Raw genomic sequence first — 15587 nt, forward strand, 5'->3', positions numbered from 1 at the left:
TTCTTGTGTCTATTTTGCGTTCGTCCTTATTTTGTGCTCTCCCTTTCTAGGCACACGCTCCTCTCCTGCTCGACCTCGGACAAACTGCCGGCTTCTATTTTCTCAGTGAGGCTGGCTTACTGGGTTGATTTATTTTCAATGTGATTGTCGATCCTTCTCCCTCGCCGTCTCTTACTCAAGTGCCACTCCGCCTAGTCCAGCTGGCTTCGGCTCATTTTCACCTTGTTCAGACACTTTCAATCCCGGCACGATCCTATTCTACTTCTCTTTTCTTTTCCCTGTCCGACTCTCTATTTACTCTCCAACTCCTCGTCTTTCTTTCTTTTTTTTTTTTTTTTTTTTTTTTTTTTTTTGTTTGTAACCCGTTTTTTTTTTTTTTTACCCCTTTTTTTTTTCCCTTTTTTTCCGGTTTTTCGGGTTACCGTTTTTTACTTTTTTTACGGTTTTACCGGGTTTTCCCCGGGTTTACCCCGTTTTTTTACCGTTTTTTTTTAAGGTTTTTCGGTTCGTTCCCTTCCCCCCCTTTTTTTACCCCGTTTTACCGGGTTACCGTAACCGACCCGGTAACCCGTTCCCTTCCCCTTTCCCCGTTTCCGGTTCCGTTACCCGTTACCCCGGTTACCCGGGTAAACCCGTAAAAACCGTTAACCGGGCCCGGGTTCCCGTTACCTTTTTACTTTTTTTCCTTTACTTACGTTAGGGTACGGTCGGTCGGGTTACCTTTACGGTTTCGGGGTTTGGTTAGTTTTTACTTTTTACTTAATTGTAGTTAGTTTCGGTTCGTACGTTCCTTTCCCTTCCCCTCCCGGTCCCGTCCGTTCCTTTACCTTACCGTAAGTACGTACCCTACCGTCCCGTACCCGTTACCGTACCGACGTCGTCGGTTCGGTTCCGGTCCGTACTTACTTTTACCTTACCTTTCGTTCTACGAACTTACTTACTAACCGTCCCGCCGACGTACTACTTACTTCTTACTTCTTTCTTTTCCTTTCCTTCGTCGTACTCTCTTATTCTCTACTACTCTCTTTTCTTTTTTTTTTTTTTTTTTTTTTTTTTTTTTTTTGTTTAAACATTTATTTATGAATCAAGATCGGACCGCTTCTAATTTACTTCGTCCTCAGTATTCATCTTACAGCCGTCTCACCGCCTTATTCTGTCAATAGTAGCTCGGAATACGAGACCGACCACCATTCAAACTCGACAGTGACAAAAAGGTATGCAGTCTGGCCTCACTCACTTCTATCACATTTTTCACCGGAACACAGAGTACAGTATACTTTTTGACAGCACAGACTTTGCAGTGTCTCCCGTTCCCCTTTCTTGTGACCATGATGGCCCCTTGACCAACGACCTCCACAGGCCAAGTCTCCGTTTCTCGTTTCTCATTCCTGCATTCTTTCCGTCCCCGAGAAGCTTCTTATACGAGCTACTGCTATCTTGTCCTCTCAGAGGCTAGCCGTCCACCTATCACAGACGGACCTGGCTGGCCCTTGTCCTGTTGTGTCTTCCGTACTCGTCCTTTTTCACCCGTCACGTCTCATGCAAACGAACCATTCACACCAGCATGCGAGGTAAAGTAACCTACAAACAAAACAGACACAAAAACGAAGAGAAAAACGAAAAAAAAGAATAGAAAATGAAAAGGACGAAAAGGGGAAACGTATCAAAAAGGAACTGCCACAAAAACCGACACGTGCTGCTGTTCTGCTGCCTTTGGACTTATTCTCCCTTTGCCTTACTCTCACATTGACTTGGGGTATATAAATTGTCCTCGTCCGACCATGTCGGTCCCCTTTTACGGGATTCACTTTTCTTTTCACAAACCCAACTCACAGCCCAAGATCACTCACCGTTTAGTATTCACGTCACTATTGCTTCACTCGTCCATAACCACTTGCAACTCGCGCCTTATCCTCTTCGCCTAGCTCTTCCTGTGCCCCAATTCCCTTCAGGAGGGTCTCCCCGTGTTGAAATAGACGGAGCAGCCGCAGCTAGCGCTGCTAAAATTTGGCCTGGGCCCTGAAGAACCGAACTCTCACGTCCCTCTCCTATTGCTTCTACAGCACTAGTCCGTCTCTGCCTGGCTAGTTCAGTTTGGAGGAGACGACGCAACCCACCAGACAGCCACCTCTGCCGCACGATTGTCAAAACACACGGCTTCTAACACCTTCTTTTTATTAGATCTTTGCTTCTATTACACTCGTTGCGCTCATTTTTCTTCTCATCACGCTTTCTTCTCGTCATTCTATTTCAGTACTACCTTCCCCTCGCTTCTTCCTCACTCCGAAATGGCTCAGCCTTCAGATGAGGCGGCGGCTCCGCCAGCTGCATTGCCAACAACCGGCCCTGAGGCGCCGTCTCCACCGGCACCTCCGTCTGCAGCGGCACAGCCGTCTCCATCAGCACCACGGGCACCACCGTCACCACATCCGGCACCGGTCGAGGATCTCGATGAGAATCTCGACGACCTCGTCCTCGCTGATCCGCCGCCCCTTGACCCCGTCTGGCTCCAACACGAGCTGGACCAGAACCTGCCCAATCCCCGTCCCGTCATCTCGCCTCTCGAACGCCAGCCCTTGTATGCTGTCGAGTGCCGTGAGCTCACCGCACGCATGACGGCGCCGGGCGCCCGTGACAGCCATCTGGCTGACGGTATTCGTGTCCAGCCGTTGACGGTGACGTCCTCCCTCGACGGCAGCGAGATTCCTCTGCTGGCCTACTCTCTCCAACAAGAGGGAGACCAACAAATGGAAGACCAACAAATGGAAGACCAACAAATGGAAGACGAAAAATTGGAAGACGAACAAATGGAAGACCAAAAATTGGAAGACGAACAAATGGAAGACCAACCAGAGGGAGACTCGAAGGGCACGACCACAGACACGACCACAGACACGACCACAGACACGACCACAGACACCACCGCACACACCACCGCACACAGCGACAGCCCCGACTATGCCGTGCTGTACATTCACGGCGGCGGACTGCACATTGGCGAGGCCGACAGCGAGGAGCTCTCGTGCCGGCGCATTCTCAAGGATGCACGCCTGCCGGCTGTGAACCAAGACGGGGCGGCCCCAAAGACACCCAAGACACCAACCCTCGTCGTGTACTCCGTCGGCTACCGCATCATGCCCCAGCACCCGGCCAGCACGTGTGTCGCCGACTGCATCGACGCCTACCGCCACGTCCGTGCGGCCCACCCGGACGCGGCGGCGACAAAGCTGCTGGTCGTCGGCAGCTCCAGCGGCGGCGAGCTGGCCGCGTTTGTGGCCCAAGAGGCGGCCAAGGCCAGCATGCAGGCGTCGGCCACGACCAACCGCGCGACCAGCGACATTGCCGGCGTCGTCCTCCGCTGCCCCGTCACCAGCGACGCCTTCAACGGCGAGGACTACATCCCGCCCGTCCTCCGCCCGCTGCACACCTCCGCCGCCAACCCGGCCTTTGCCACCACCCTGCTCCGCCGCATGAGCCGCCGCATCCCCCGCGACGACCTGCCCTACATGCCCCTCGAGGCCCCCACCGAGCTCTTGGCCGCCCAGCCGCGCCACTGGATCCAGGTCTGCACCAACGACATGCTCTACTCGGACGGCGTGTGCTACGCCAAGGCGCTGCAGATGGCCGGCGCGGCGGGTGTCAAGGTGGACGTGGTCGTCGGCTGGCCGCACACCTTTTGGCTCAAGACGCCGTGGATGGACCGCGCCCTCGAGGCCGACAAGGCCATGCTGCGCGGTCTGGCCTGGGTGGCAGGCGGGCCGTACACTGTGGGGGAGGAGTAAGTGAGTGAAAGGGTGAGTGAGAAACGGGAAACGGGAAACGGGAAACGGGAAGCGGGAAGCGGGAAAACGGTACACAGAGACGTTTTCTGTCTGATTGTCTTTTGTTGTTTTTCCAGGATTGGTTGGAAGCCAATGGGCTCGCGATAATTGTTCTTGACTGTTTCTATTGTATTTGGTGTTTCCGGTCTCTGTCTTTGTTAAACGCGCCGTAGGTAGGTAGACTGGTCTGGCGAGCAAACTCTGGCAAACAAAGCCTGTATGTTCATCAGCACCTTTTTTTCCAAGTTAGACATAAATCAAATCATAACACTGTTACGTTCGCATCGGCCAGAATTGCGCGGCTCACATGGCCAAAGAATGAAGAGACTTTGTGTTGTTTGCTTTCGAAAACGAGACAGAGGGAGGGCAAGGGAAACAATGATGTATAAACAAAGGAAAGAGAAATGAGGAAAGATGCCGACCGCTGCAAATGCGTTCTGTGAATGCAAACGCATACTTTGGTCTGTTCGTTCCCCGGCCGTTTGGAAGAAAAAGAAATAATGTATTTTTTCCCCCGATATTATCTTCTTTCCGCTATCTCCACAGCTGCTGCTAGAGTACACATGTGTTGTTGATGCAAGGGAAAAACGGTCACGACGGTAAAGGTGAAAGTGGAAACGCTCGTCGCTTATACCAGAGCCAGGTCGCCAAACTTCTCCTATGGGATTGTTAGTATTGCATTGTATTGCATTCCGGGAGGAACAAGAAGAATGCAACGCATGGGATGGGCCGTGTCTGTCGTACCTTGTAGCCCGGAACGGACCAGCGGCCCTTGGACACGAGCTTGGACGTCTTCTCGTCAATCGACGACTCGGCCGCGGCCACCTCGTCCACCGTCAGGTCCTCAAACGGCCGGGCCTCGTCAATGTTCTTGAGCGTCTTCTCCAGGTCCTTGATCTCCAGGTCCACCGTCTCCTTGGTGGCCTCGGCGTTGCGCACAGCCTCGACCTCAAAGGCCTCAATGGCCTTGAGCTGCCGGCTCACATCGTACGACGCCGGCTTGAAGGCCGCGAACCGCTTCTCGATCTCGTCCACCACCGCCGTGTTCTTGAGGATGCTGCGGTAGTGCGCAAAGTCCACCGTCGTCGGCTGCTCCGACAGCGCCTGCACCTTGCGCCGCACGTCGTCGTTGCGCTTCTTGAACGCCTGCAGCGAGGCCACCGTCTGGCCACGCAGGCCCAGCGACGTCGTCACCTTGGCCCAGTCGAGCTTGAGGGCAGCGGATCTCTGCAAAAAGAAAGACGCTCTTGTTAGCAAAAAGATTCGGCGTGGGGGTTGTCGTCGTCGGGCAATCTATCGTGAGAGGTTTTCGACGTGCGCGAATTGGATCGACTTCGAATCGTTTCGGGACAGCCGCGGCGCGCGAATTGGACCATGCCATCGCCGTCCGTCGCAAAAGCATTATCAACTTACAGCAGCCATGATGAAATTCGAGAGTTCGGGGAGTCGGGGGATGGGGTGTTGTCGGCGAGAGAGGAGAGGTGGTGAGATGCGTGTGGTTTTTGGTCCAAGTTTTGGCCAAGGGGACGACAACGGCTCGGGAGTCTAGTTTTCCCTCCTTCGCTCCTGCGCTCGGAAAAGCTAGGGCGGTTGCCATTTAAGAAAATTCCGGCTAGTCTGACCAATCACGTGACTAAATAGCGCAACGTTTACACCGAGGAAACCGCCAAAAGCAGAGGCATTGAATGGAAGATGCTGGTATTTATGATGAAGTTTTCAAAAATTCAAAAAAAAAAAAAAGTTTCTGATCTCAACATACAATCGGTCCAGCGTTGTTGTACAGCTGTTGGCGATATGTTGACTCCGGTGGCAGTCTCAAACAGCCACCTCCTACCTCGGACCGCCGAAGCGAATCAGCATCGTATTCTAGTGCCAACGTAGCAGGAGCAGCCGGCTCGCACCTTCCAACAGCTTTGCCATGATATCTCGTCCTTCAGCTCCACACAATTTAAGACTCCACGTTTCGATGTTCGAAAGTACAGTCTACCACAGTCATGACAAGAAGTGTATGGAAGCTCATCAATCTCAAAATGGATTCTTTTAATTGTAAATATGGCTGTAGAAGTAAAACCGACACCCCAACGGAGTCGACGTCAAGAAGGCCGCCAGGTCAGAGAAAGCAAGTAAGCTATGCTCCTTGCTACAAAACCTCCTCTGCGTATCGGTCCTGCTGTCGTGGAGGCTGTCCGGGCCGAGGGCTTTTACACGCTCAGCGACATGATCGAATTGACAATGTCGTTGTCGTTTTCTTTCAGTGCCTTGATGGCCTTCTTGCGCGACACGCCGGCCTGGGTCTGGACGAGCTCAATGTCCTTGTCCTCAATGCCGGTCGCGTCGACCTCCTCGTCGTCATCATCCTCTTCCTCCTTCTTGGCGCCCTCCTCGGCGCCGTGGTCGTGGTCATGATCGTGGTCGTGATCATGGTCGTGGCCGGCGTGGTCGTGGTCGTGGCTGGCCAGCTGCTGGGCAGCCGCCTGCTGGGCCGAGGCGTTCAGGTCCTCGACCTTGGCCTCACCGAAGACGCTGGGCAGAGTTAGTTGGGGGCTGCTCTGACCCAAGTGGCGTGAAGGGGGGCGGCAGAAGCTTACATGTAGCAGCCGGAGCTGGGCGAGCGGTAGACCTCGGGGTTGTTGATGACGAACAGAACCTGACAAGTTAGTTCTTGTTCTCTTCCATGTCCTTTGTCTCTTTCTCTTTCCCTCTCTCTCTGTGTTTGTTTCTCCTTCTCTTCGACGTCGACGTACGTTCTTGGGGCGGCGCAGGGTCACGCGGGTGATGCCCTCAACGCGGACCAGGTTCTGCTTCTCCAGCAGCTTGCGGGCCTTCTTCTCGTTGCGCGAGTGGATAACCGTCGTCGAGCCCGAGGGGGCGTTGACCTCAATGTCGGACTCCGCATCGCTGCTGTCCTCATCCTGCTCCTCGACCTTGACGTTGGTCGGCTCGTCGTCCGGAAGCTCCTCGACACGGGGGTTGGCCATTTTGATGATGGATGGAAGGAATGGATGAACTAGACGCGGTTGGTCAACGGGTATGGTCTTGCTTTGCGATGTGGTCGGCTTCAATGCGCGGCATGGGACGTCTGGGGGTGTAGGTTGACAAGAAAGAGGGGGTGGAGTGCATGGAAATTGTAGCTCGTCGCTGTTCTATTTTTCGCAAGCGATGCCACAGCCGGCGGCAAACGAGCGAGAAAAGGACGAGACGGCATACGCCTTCTCAGCGCCCGAATATCCGTCCAGAACCCTGCACAGACAATGCGTATTTCAACTTACAAAGTAATTGGGGCGGGTGGTTGTGATTTGGACGATGCGTTCTCCGTTCAAAGTGTCAGGCTTCTCTCGACAAACAGAGCAGAGAGCATTTGAAAAGTGAAAAAGGTAGGGCTTCTGTGGCTGCACGCTAGCCCCGATTAGGTAATTGCGTCAGCGATTTTCTTGCACACTGTAGTATGGCGGGGAGAAGAGGTACATCAACGCACAAGTGTACTCTGCCACGGTTCTATGTACCTCAGCACGTGACTATGTACTAGGAAAGATGTGTATGGATTTTGTGTAATAACAAAACAATGTCTATATAATCAATCGCGTTTTGTTATCTCGGTTATATACAAATTACTAGACAACGTGGAAAGAGATACAGTAAGGCTGTTGCGTTGCCTTGTAAACTGACACGTAAATGGAAGAGTTTGAAGGTTGTGAAGAACTCGTGATGGGGAGAGACAGCACAGTGCAATATAGTGTGTAACACAGTACGTCCTGGTACAGAGTCGCCGTCCGCAAAAACAAAATTCCGTGCAGCCGAAATAGGGAGCGAAGAAAAATTTCAGTGGAGCAGCCTTAGGGCAGGATGAACAATTTTTGCAAAGCGCACCAAACCGCCCTTGCCCGCCCGGAGAAAGTATCACTGGCACGTCTTTTTTCTTAGTTTTGCTGTGGCCTCCAACATCTTCACAACCAGACATCCACGACAACCAATTCGCGACAGAAGATTCGTGAGTTTCCCCCTTTCTCCCACAACATTTCGCCGCATTTATTCAACACCCCGACCTTCTTCGACATCGACCGCACCGACCTGGGCTGTTTTCGACCGATTTGTTTGCGCATTAACTAACGCCGTCGACGCTTTTCTACTGTTCTTTACTATCAGATCTTTTATCCGACTTTCACATCAAGATGGGAGACGCAACTATCATCGGTTCCAAGTGGCGCCTCGTCGAGGTTGGCCGGGTTGTTCTTCTGCAGAGCGGCCCGTCGGCCGGCCGCCTGGCTACCATTGTCGAGATCATCGACCACAAGCGGGTGCGTTCTATCTTCCAACTGAGAAGCCGTGGAGACGGGAGGCCGCAAGGCATGGGACAAGAGGAGTATCTGGATGCGAGTCCTGCTTGGGGGCCGAGTGGTGGCGCGGAAGATCAGATGGTGTGAAAGTGAAGTCGATTTGCAAAGTCGGACCGCAAAGCTAACAATATGTCCAACAGGCTCTTGTTGACGGCCCCGCAACAGATGCCAACCCCGGCGGCGTCGCCCGGCAATCCGTTGCCCTCGCCGATGTCCTTCTGACCGCGATTGTTATCGAGAAGCTGCCCCGTGGCGCACGGGCCGGCACCGTCAAGGCTGCCTGGGAGAAGGCCGATGTCGATGGCCAGTGGAAGGCCAGCAACTGGTACAAGAAGCGCGTCCAGAACGAGCGGCGGAAGGCCCTTACCGACTTCGACCGCTTCAAGGTTCTGCGGTTGAAGAAGCAGCGTCGCTTCGAGGAGCGCAAGGCTCTGGCCAAGGTTAAGGCGAGCGCATAAAGGAACTGAAAACGGTGAGGGATGAGGGCGTGACGAGCAGATAGAACGGCATTTACTTGCTCGCTTTCCTCTGTATAGTCTCGTTTTGATCTCTTGTTGTTTTGTGTTACTTGTGTGTTTTATGCCCGCTTACCCTTTTCCGCCCTCATTCTTGCTTCTTGCTTCTTCGACGTCACATAATTTAACGACAATCACAAAAAAAAATTCAATAAAAACTCCATCCAAGCCGATCACTCTACCCACACTCGCCCACCTTCACCCACCATCGACCGCCACCTACTATCACTTTTTTTTTTGAACCGCCAACCGACCTATCAGCAACGAATCTTAACAACGGAACGCGCCTTGTTTCTCACAGGATAGCCGACCGGCCGAAAATACGAACCGTATTTCACAACCCATTCTGCTACCCTTTTGCTCTCCAGGCCTTGATCTGAGACGGGCATTGTGTGTCTGCAGAACAAAGGGGAGGGCGACTTTTACATCCAGCGAGATATGTACCATGCGTGCATTCCAATTTTTGGACTCCGATTTGTATGGAAGGGACAGCGGGAGGAGGGAGATGCGACGGAATGAGGAAGAAAAGGTTATGCGGCATGTTGTTGGAGAGAACAGGCGCGCGGCTGACTGGTACATCTTTCTCGGAAAACGGAAAACTGTCTATTGTTCATTGTTTTTTCCTTTCCATTGTCTCGTCTCGACCAAGACGAAAACCAACCCCCAAAATTTTATACAAGAAAAAAAGTCTAAATTACTATTCACCGGGGGGCGCTCTTTAATGGAGGCAGCTTCTTTGCGTTGACATTGTGACGTGACAAGAGCCGTCGTTTGCATGCGATATTTCTATCTACAATGCTTGTGACGGGCTCACATTACATGTGCAATCACTAGCGACTGACATCCCGCATGGCTCATGTATTAATGTATCACTTGCGGCCCATTTGCTTCTCATCACACAGTGTCACCTTGATTTCGTTTTATAAAGTATATTATGACCTAGATGTTCGCTATATGGCACGTCTTCCAAACATAACAACCTGAAATCGGAAAGCAAAAAAAAAAAAACACCCCTCTTCCCCTCGCTGACATGTGCTGTGCTGGATGATATCATAAATCGTTATCGCTGTTCATAATCAACCAAAGACAAAACAACATTTTCTCAAAAAAAAAGTTGAAAATCCACGACCTGCTATCCGCCAAGACGCAGTCTACCATTGCACATATTGATTTCCATCGTAATATTCACCGGTAGTAGCCGGGGTGCAGATGATCGACGACCACTTCGCGTTCGTAGTAACGCTCATCCTCACGACGGGGCCGGTGGTGGCTGTGGCTGCGACGGTTGTGCTTGTGCTTGACATCAATATCAATGTCAACTTCAGAGTACTGCTCTTTGTGGCGCTGGCGACGAATGCGGTCCGACAGCTGTACAAGCTCTTGGACGTCCTCCTAAAACAGTTGTTAGCAAATCGAGAATAACTACAGGGGACTGGGGATGGAGGAGACGGAACGTACGTAGCGCAGATATTGGAGGATGTAGTAGAAGTACTCCGTCTCCTGGTAGTCGTATCCAAGGTAGTCGAGGGCCTCCCGGGAGACAAGGTCCTTGGTGATCTCCGTCCACATGTCGCTCCGAGCCGCTGGCACCAGCTCCATATGTGTGGCCGGCAGTAAAACCATGCGTTGGTCGGTCTCCACTTCGATCTCTCGGTCACGGCTGTGGCTGCGCTTTTGGTCAACGACCTGGATATTTATATGTTCACCTCGACTCGAACGCTCGCGAGGCGCCTCCCGGCGCTTCCGCCGCGGTGGCGCAATAACCTCGCCCTCACGCTCCGGGATGAATCGCGTTCGGCGCACCCCGTTATAGCGCTGCCAGGTAACGTCTGCGGAGGCACCACCGACTCCGTCCATACGAACATGCTCCGTGCCCGGCGGCACATCGATAATGGTCCAGTCCTTGGTGGCGCCATTGTACGCCTCGCCCATACGTCCCCGGTCATCGATGCGCCTCTCAATATACCTCGCCTCGTCAGCCACGGCGTCAGATCGGCGTTCTGTGCGCGTCGGTGGTTGGGCTGACCGAGAGCGGCGAGAACGACGCTCGTCAATGTCGACCTCTAAGTGGTGGCGGTCCGACCGCACAATCACTTCTTTCTCAGACGCGCGGGCCGGAGGTGCCCGCAGACGTGAGCGGGAACGCGACCGTCGCCGTTCGCGGTCTTGAATGTCGACTTCGGTCCGATGGCGAGAGGAGTAGATATCGATCTCTGTGTCACGCTCGCGCTCGCGCTCACGGCGTGGTTCGGGTCTCGGGGGAGCACGGGGTGCGTAGACGACGCCTAATATGTAGAGACAACATGAGCTTCAGCACAGAAAGAATGAACCGGGAATAAGCTGCAAATAGGTTACACGTACCATGGTCCACATCCGTATAGTGTGTAATCACTTCTCGCTCCACAACCGGGCCGCGGACCAACTGTCTTTGCTCTTGCGGGGGCGGCGATGGGCTCGGAGATGGGCCACGAGACCGCTCAATGATGCGGATACGTTCATGGTCACGCTCTGGGGAGGGGGTCGGCGACCGCTGTCGTTCACGATCTATAACACGAGTCACAATGCGCTCTTGCGGTCCCCGAGATGGCTCCCGATACCGGTCCCGCTCCCGCTCTCGGTCGTACACACGCTCCCGGACCTCGACACGATCGACCACTTCACGCTCACGCGGGGGTGGCAGCGGTGACGGGGACCGCTCCCGGATCACCTCGCGGTAGCGGACCGGGCTCGGCGAACGTGCACGCTGCCGCGGCCGCTCGACCGTCTCAACCTCACGCTGGCGCAGAACAAGAGCACCGGAATCGCTGCGCCGATCCTCTTGGAAGTAGCGGGACAAAGGGTCCCGGTCAACATCACGCTCGCGCTCGCGAACACGCACATCCAAGTAGTCGCGTTCGTCGATCACATCACGGCTCCGGTGAGCCATGGTGGGCAGAAAGGGTGTGAAGTGTGAAGATCCGACGTTGTCAAGCGTAGGTTTACGAAGACTAACGCCCGTAACGTAACAGAAGGGGAAAGAAGCTTCAGTCAACACTCAGTCGTCGGCGAAGAATGCTGAGGAGGCGAAAACAATAAACAAGAGCTCGGTCGGGTGAAAGTAAACACGGCGCTGATCGGTTGAGGCTGACAGACGATGCAAATGATGACGACGAGGGGAGAAAAGCCAACGCCAACGTATACTAAACGGCCAAGCACCAGGGAGGCAATGTAAAAAAAGATACGTATCAGCGTATGTAGCTAGCAGACGTGGCTGGCGAAACTTGCGTGCGGCTGACTTGGCTTTGCTGGAGATGACGGGAGCGGAGCAAAATATTCAAACGAAAGGTTTGAGGGGGAGGGGCAACACGTGAACGTGAGCCAGATGGAGAGATGCAGCTTGGCAAGGAAGGAGCGTCGGTCAGGCTTAAACAGACGGCAAGAGGATGAAGGAGAAGGAAGGAAGAAAAACCAGGCGGCAGAGAAGGTGCGCAGGCAGGTTGCGGCGATGGGAAGGCACAACGGGTCTACAAGGCTAACGATGTCATCCCAAAGCAAGATTTTACCTCTTCAGTTGCAGAAAATTGCAGCCCGACAAGGCAAGAGCGAGCAGCAGCCAGGCTCTGGCATTCTGGATCTGGTTGGGCAAGGACGAAAATCCTACGAACGCAGGAAAGAGGGGGAAAGTCGAGGGACGAAACACGTAAAGTTGGTGGGTGCCGGTTTTAGCAAGCACTGCCCCTCTTGGCTCTAACTGCGGGCCGGTGCTAGGGCTTGTCCTCTATTCTAGCGCGTTGTGGGTGGCAGCTGGGGCCAGACCAGCCACTACAAGCCTTCACGGCCTCCATGGCCTCCAACTGGCTCCGTCATAGGGACTGGCGAAAACAACCAAGGAAGGAGCGCTTCCCCAGCCAGACGAGCGGCCAAGCAAACTCTGCCTGAGAGACGCTCAAACATATAACGCACTCGTGCCTCTTTACCGCTCTGGTTGCAATTCCAGCATACTTGCCGTGAACGATATAGTGCGCAGACGTCATGGCTGCCGTCTCTTAACCATTTCAAGCACAAGTGACGCCGAGAATCTGCAGCAGATTGACTCGTGGCCGTTGTGACGTTAGCTCCTGCCTGCCAACGTGCCTTCTACTTTCGCATTCCCGATGACGTTGGTCTTGCCAAAGTTCGTTTCTTTCTTGCTCGTCGTTCTTTGCCTGAACAACTTGTAGAATATGGGCAAGAACGATGCACCAGCCTCGCTACTACGATATTTTTATCGAGGACAACAATGATGCTGAACCTATCTTCTCGACACCATTTTGATTCCTGTCCAGCTATCTTTAACAACAACATGTCTTGAGACTACGATGTACGGCATCTCGTTCCACGCCTCTCGCTCTGATCCTTGTCAACATGCCAGCGGACTCTGTCGATCTCCTTCCCCAAGACATTCTAGAAGACGGCTGATATGCGACGGATGAAGAACAAGAAACCAGCACCACATCTGCACATATTGCCTGCAGTCATCTGTCGTATGACCAGCCATATATCATTTTCAACAAGATCTTGGTCAAAGCATCTTGTTTCTGACGGAGTCCAGCGGGAGCCGTCTCACTCTCGCATATTTCGCGGCCAATACTGACATCTTCGTCTTGACAGCAAAACAAAATGCCATACCCGAAGTGCCTTCGACAATGTAGGAGGGAGGAATGCAAGAGGCCGGCCGACCGTCTCTACGGCAGCTGCATGCTGTGTGAGCAGCATTTATGTGTCAACCATATGCGTCCGGAGAGCCACGCCTGCCCGACCAGAGTGAGCCAATGTCCACAGTGGAATACTTTATGTTCTCAAAACTAACTTATTGCAGGAAAGAGATCCGGACGCTTTCTTTGCTGCATACGACGCTGCCAAAAAGAAGTATCTGTCGGCGCTTCTTGCCAGGCTTAACGTCGATGCGCTTCAGGCAATTGCCACGCGAGCGCGTGATGGAATTTCTTGCAGTATTCCATCTTTGTCGCAGGACCTGAGCGAAGCCACCCGCTTATCAACCGTGTCACGTCAATGTGGCGGTCAAAACGCACACGTGGACGTCGTGTTCACGGATGGCGTAACGTGGCTCGCCCGGTTACGGCTGGATGATCCGCTGTTACCGCCAGCCGATGTGCAAGAAAAGGTCATTGAAAGCGAGGTGGCTACACTGCACTTTCTCGCCAAGACCAAAGTCCCGGCACCTCACGTGTATGCCTACGCATCAACGGCGGCCAACCCGGTCGGAACTCCATATATCCTGATGGAGAAGTTGCCTGGCACGCCGCTGGACTGGCCGAGCACCAGCCCGGCCCAGCAAAAGCACGTGCTGGAGCAGCTCGTGGATATATACCTCGAGCTCGAAAAGCATCCGTTGCCGCAAACTGGCTGCTTGATGTTCTCCAAAGACAAGAAGGATGTGCACGTCGGTAGCTTCGTCCAGGCGCCAAACATTGTTACACCCTCGTCAACACTGGGCCCCTTTCGGACACTGACCGCGGCATACATGTCCATACTTGGTCATCAGATGGCAATGCTGGCCAACGGTGAGTACGGTGCCCTTCGTGTCGACAATTACCTCTCTTTTCTATGGAGAAAACAAGCCCTCGCACAACTCATCGATGACGAACACAGCAACAATGGGCCATTTTACCTTAAACACTATGATGACAAGGGAGACCACCTCCTCGTCGATGCCGATTTCAACATCACCGGCGTGATCGACTGGGAGTGGGCATCCGTCGAGGCGAAGCCTTACGCGTTTGGCTCACCCTGTATGCTGTGGCCTGTCGGCGAGTTTTACGAGGGAAGCAACATTCTCGCAGCCAATGAGACTTTGTTCGCTGAATTGATGTCCTCGCGCGGTGGACGAGATGATTTGGCAACACTGGTGCGTGACGGGCGGCCATGGCAGCGCTACCTCTTTTTTCTAGGCGGCGGGCTACCGTCGACGTTGGATGAATTTGAGCCGCTGTTTCGTGGCCTACAAAATGCTTTTTCGGGCGGCGGCAAGGAAATAAAAGTACCATACCGATACGCGGAGTGGAAGAGTCAAGTTATTGACAACTTTATAAAAGAAGATCCGGACTTTGCCACGTTGGTGTCAAAGGCAGGTGAGGAGTAGGTGGCAGACCGAGACACGAGAAAAGACCAACCTTAACATAAAACGTCTACCGTTTACCTCGAATGATTTTTATGTTTCGTTTTACCAGTCTGTTTCGTTTCACACGCATAAGCTGACAGGGGCGCCAGCCATTGGCCAGGCCCATTCTAGCCGCACCACAACCAGCCGTAAGCGCCGCACCATTTATTTACTTGGCACACAGGAGAGCACGCTTTGTTGCCTGCGGTCGACCATGACGAAAGTGAAAAGAAACGCAGTGGCCAGATGGCTGAGCTGCTATACACACGCACGGCAGAAACTTGGTTAGGTGGCACAGTATCTAACGCAGGAACAGATGCATTGTTTCTCGCTGATGGTGTACGGATCTACTTCATATGTCCTTTTGACGGACCTTGCGTGCGGCAGTCAATCTGGGCACATCGTCTTATGGAGTCGTTCTCTGCACGAGAAAAACAAGAAATGCAGAGTTGTGCGAATTACGGCAAAAAAGGTAAGGAAGCACACACCCACGGCTTTGTCTGCCATCTGCCAGCGTTCTACCCGACATTCTGCGGTGGGCACCATGTCCAGAGCGTCTGCGCGCTTCTCTCGGCCCCATCGTGGGCCCCCTGCATCCGCCCACCCTCCCATCAGACATCGCGATTTACCCGCTGCAGACTGCAGAAGCGATCGGTCTAAGCCAACCAAATGGGCTGTCCTTGTCAAAAGCATGTCCTGTGTTTAATTTTGGAATTTGGCGCCGCAATATCCGCACGCACGTCTCGATATTATGTCTGCACCCAGTCCTCCCAGCTAT

General features: G+C 53.4%; 6 protein-coding genes across 6 annotated transcripts; 3 read left to right on the forward strand and 3 right to left on the reverse strand.

Annotated features, from left to right (window-relative positions):
* Window positions 1-2288: 2288 nt before the first annotated feature.
* Window positions 2289-3929, forward strand: SPBR_05835 (alpha beta hydrolase domain containing protein; the record flags this gene model as incomplete). The annotated part of the gene is made up of 2 exons (XM_040764098.1): window positions 2289-3778; window positions 3899-3929. The coding sequence occupies 2 exons, from the start codon at window positions 2289-2291 to the stop codon at window positions 3927-3929; spliced, it is 1521 nt and encodes a 506-aa protein (XP_040622571.1).
* Window positions 3930-4449: 520 nt separating this feature from the next.
* SPBR_06158 (F-type H+-transporting ATPase subunit d) lies at window positions 4450-5243 on the reverse strand (the record flags this gene model as incomplete). Its single annotated transcript, XM_040764420.1, has 3 exons — window positions 4450-4479; window positions 4566-5048; window positions 5235-5243. The coding sequence occupies 3 exons, from the start codon at window positions 5241-5243 to the stop codon at window positions 4450-4452; spliced, it is 522 nt and encodes a 173-aa protein (XP_040622572.1).
* Window positions 5244-6022: 779 nt separating this feature from the next.
* Window positions 6023-6799, reverse strand: SPBR_06163 (nascent polypeptide-associated complex subunit alpha; the record flags this gene model as incomplete). Its single annotated transcript, XM_040764425.1, has 3 exons — window positions 6023-6344; window positions 6410-6468; window positions 6566-6799. The coding sequence occupies 3 exons, from the start codon at window positions 6797-6799 to the stop codon at window positions 6023-6025; spliced, it is 615 nt and encodes a 204-aa protein (XP_040622573.1).
* A 1191-nt stretch (window positions 6800-7990) lies between these two features.
* On the forward strand, window positions 7991-8613 carry SPBR_06202 (large subunit ribosomal protein L14e; the record flags this gene model as incomplete). The annotated part of the gene is made up of 2 exons (XM_040764464.1): window positions 7991-8236; window positions 8296-8613. The coding sequence occupies 2 exons, from the start codon at window positions 7991-7993 to the stop codon at window positions 8611-8613; spliced, it is 564 nt and encodes a 187-aa protein (XP_040622574.1).
* Window positions 8614-9855: 1242 nt separating this feature from the next.
* On the reverse strand, window positions 9856-11596 carry SPBR_05794 (uncharacterized protein; the record flags this gene model as incomplete). Its single annotated transcript, XM_040764057.1, has 3 exons — window positions 9856-10062; window positions 10129-10955; window positions 11032-11596. 3 exons carry the CDS (start codon window positions 11594-11596, stop codon window positions 9856-9858), a joined length of 1599 nt encoding a protein of 532 aa, XP_040622575.1.
* Window positions 11597-13419: 1823 nt separating this feature from the next.
* SPBR_05934 (uncharacterized protein) lies at window positions 13420-14791 on the forward strand (the record flags this gene model as incomplete). Its single annotated transcript, XM_040764197.1, has 2 exons — window positions 13420-13452; window positions 13508-14791. 2 exons carry the CDS (start codon window positions 13420-13422, stop codon window positions 14789-14791), a joined length of 1317 nt encoding a protein of 438 aa, XP_040622576.1.
* Between the last annotated feature and the right edge of the window lie 796 nt (window positions 14792-15587).

Source organism: Sporothrix brasiliensis, assembly GCF_000820605.1.
Source record: "Sporothrix brasiliensis 5110 chromosome Unknown Cont15, whole genome shotgun sequence".
Taxonomy (NCBI): Eukaryota; Fungi; Ascomycota; class Sordariomycetes; order Ophiostomatales; family Ophiostomataceae; genus Sporothrix; species Sporothrix brasiliensis.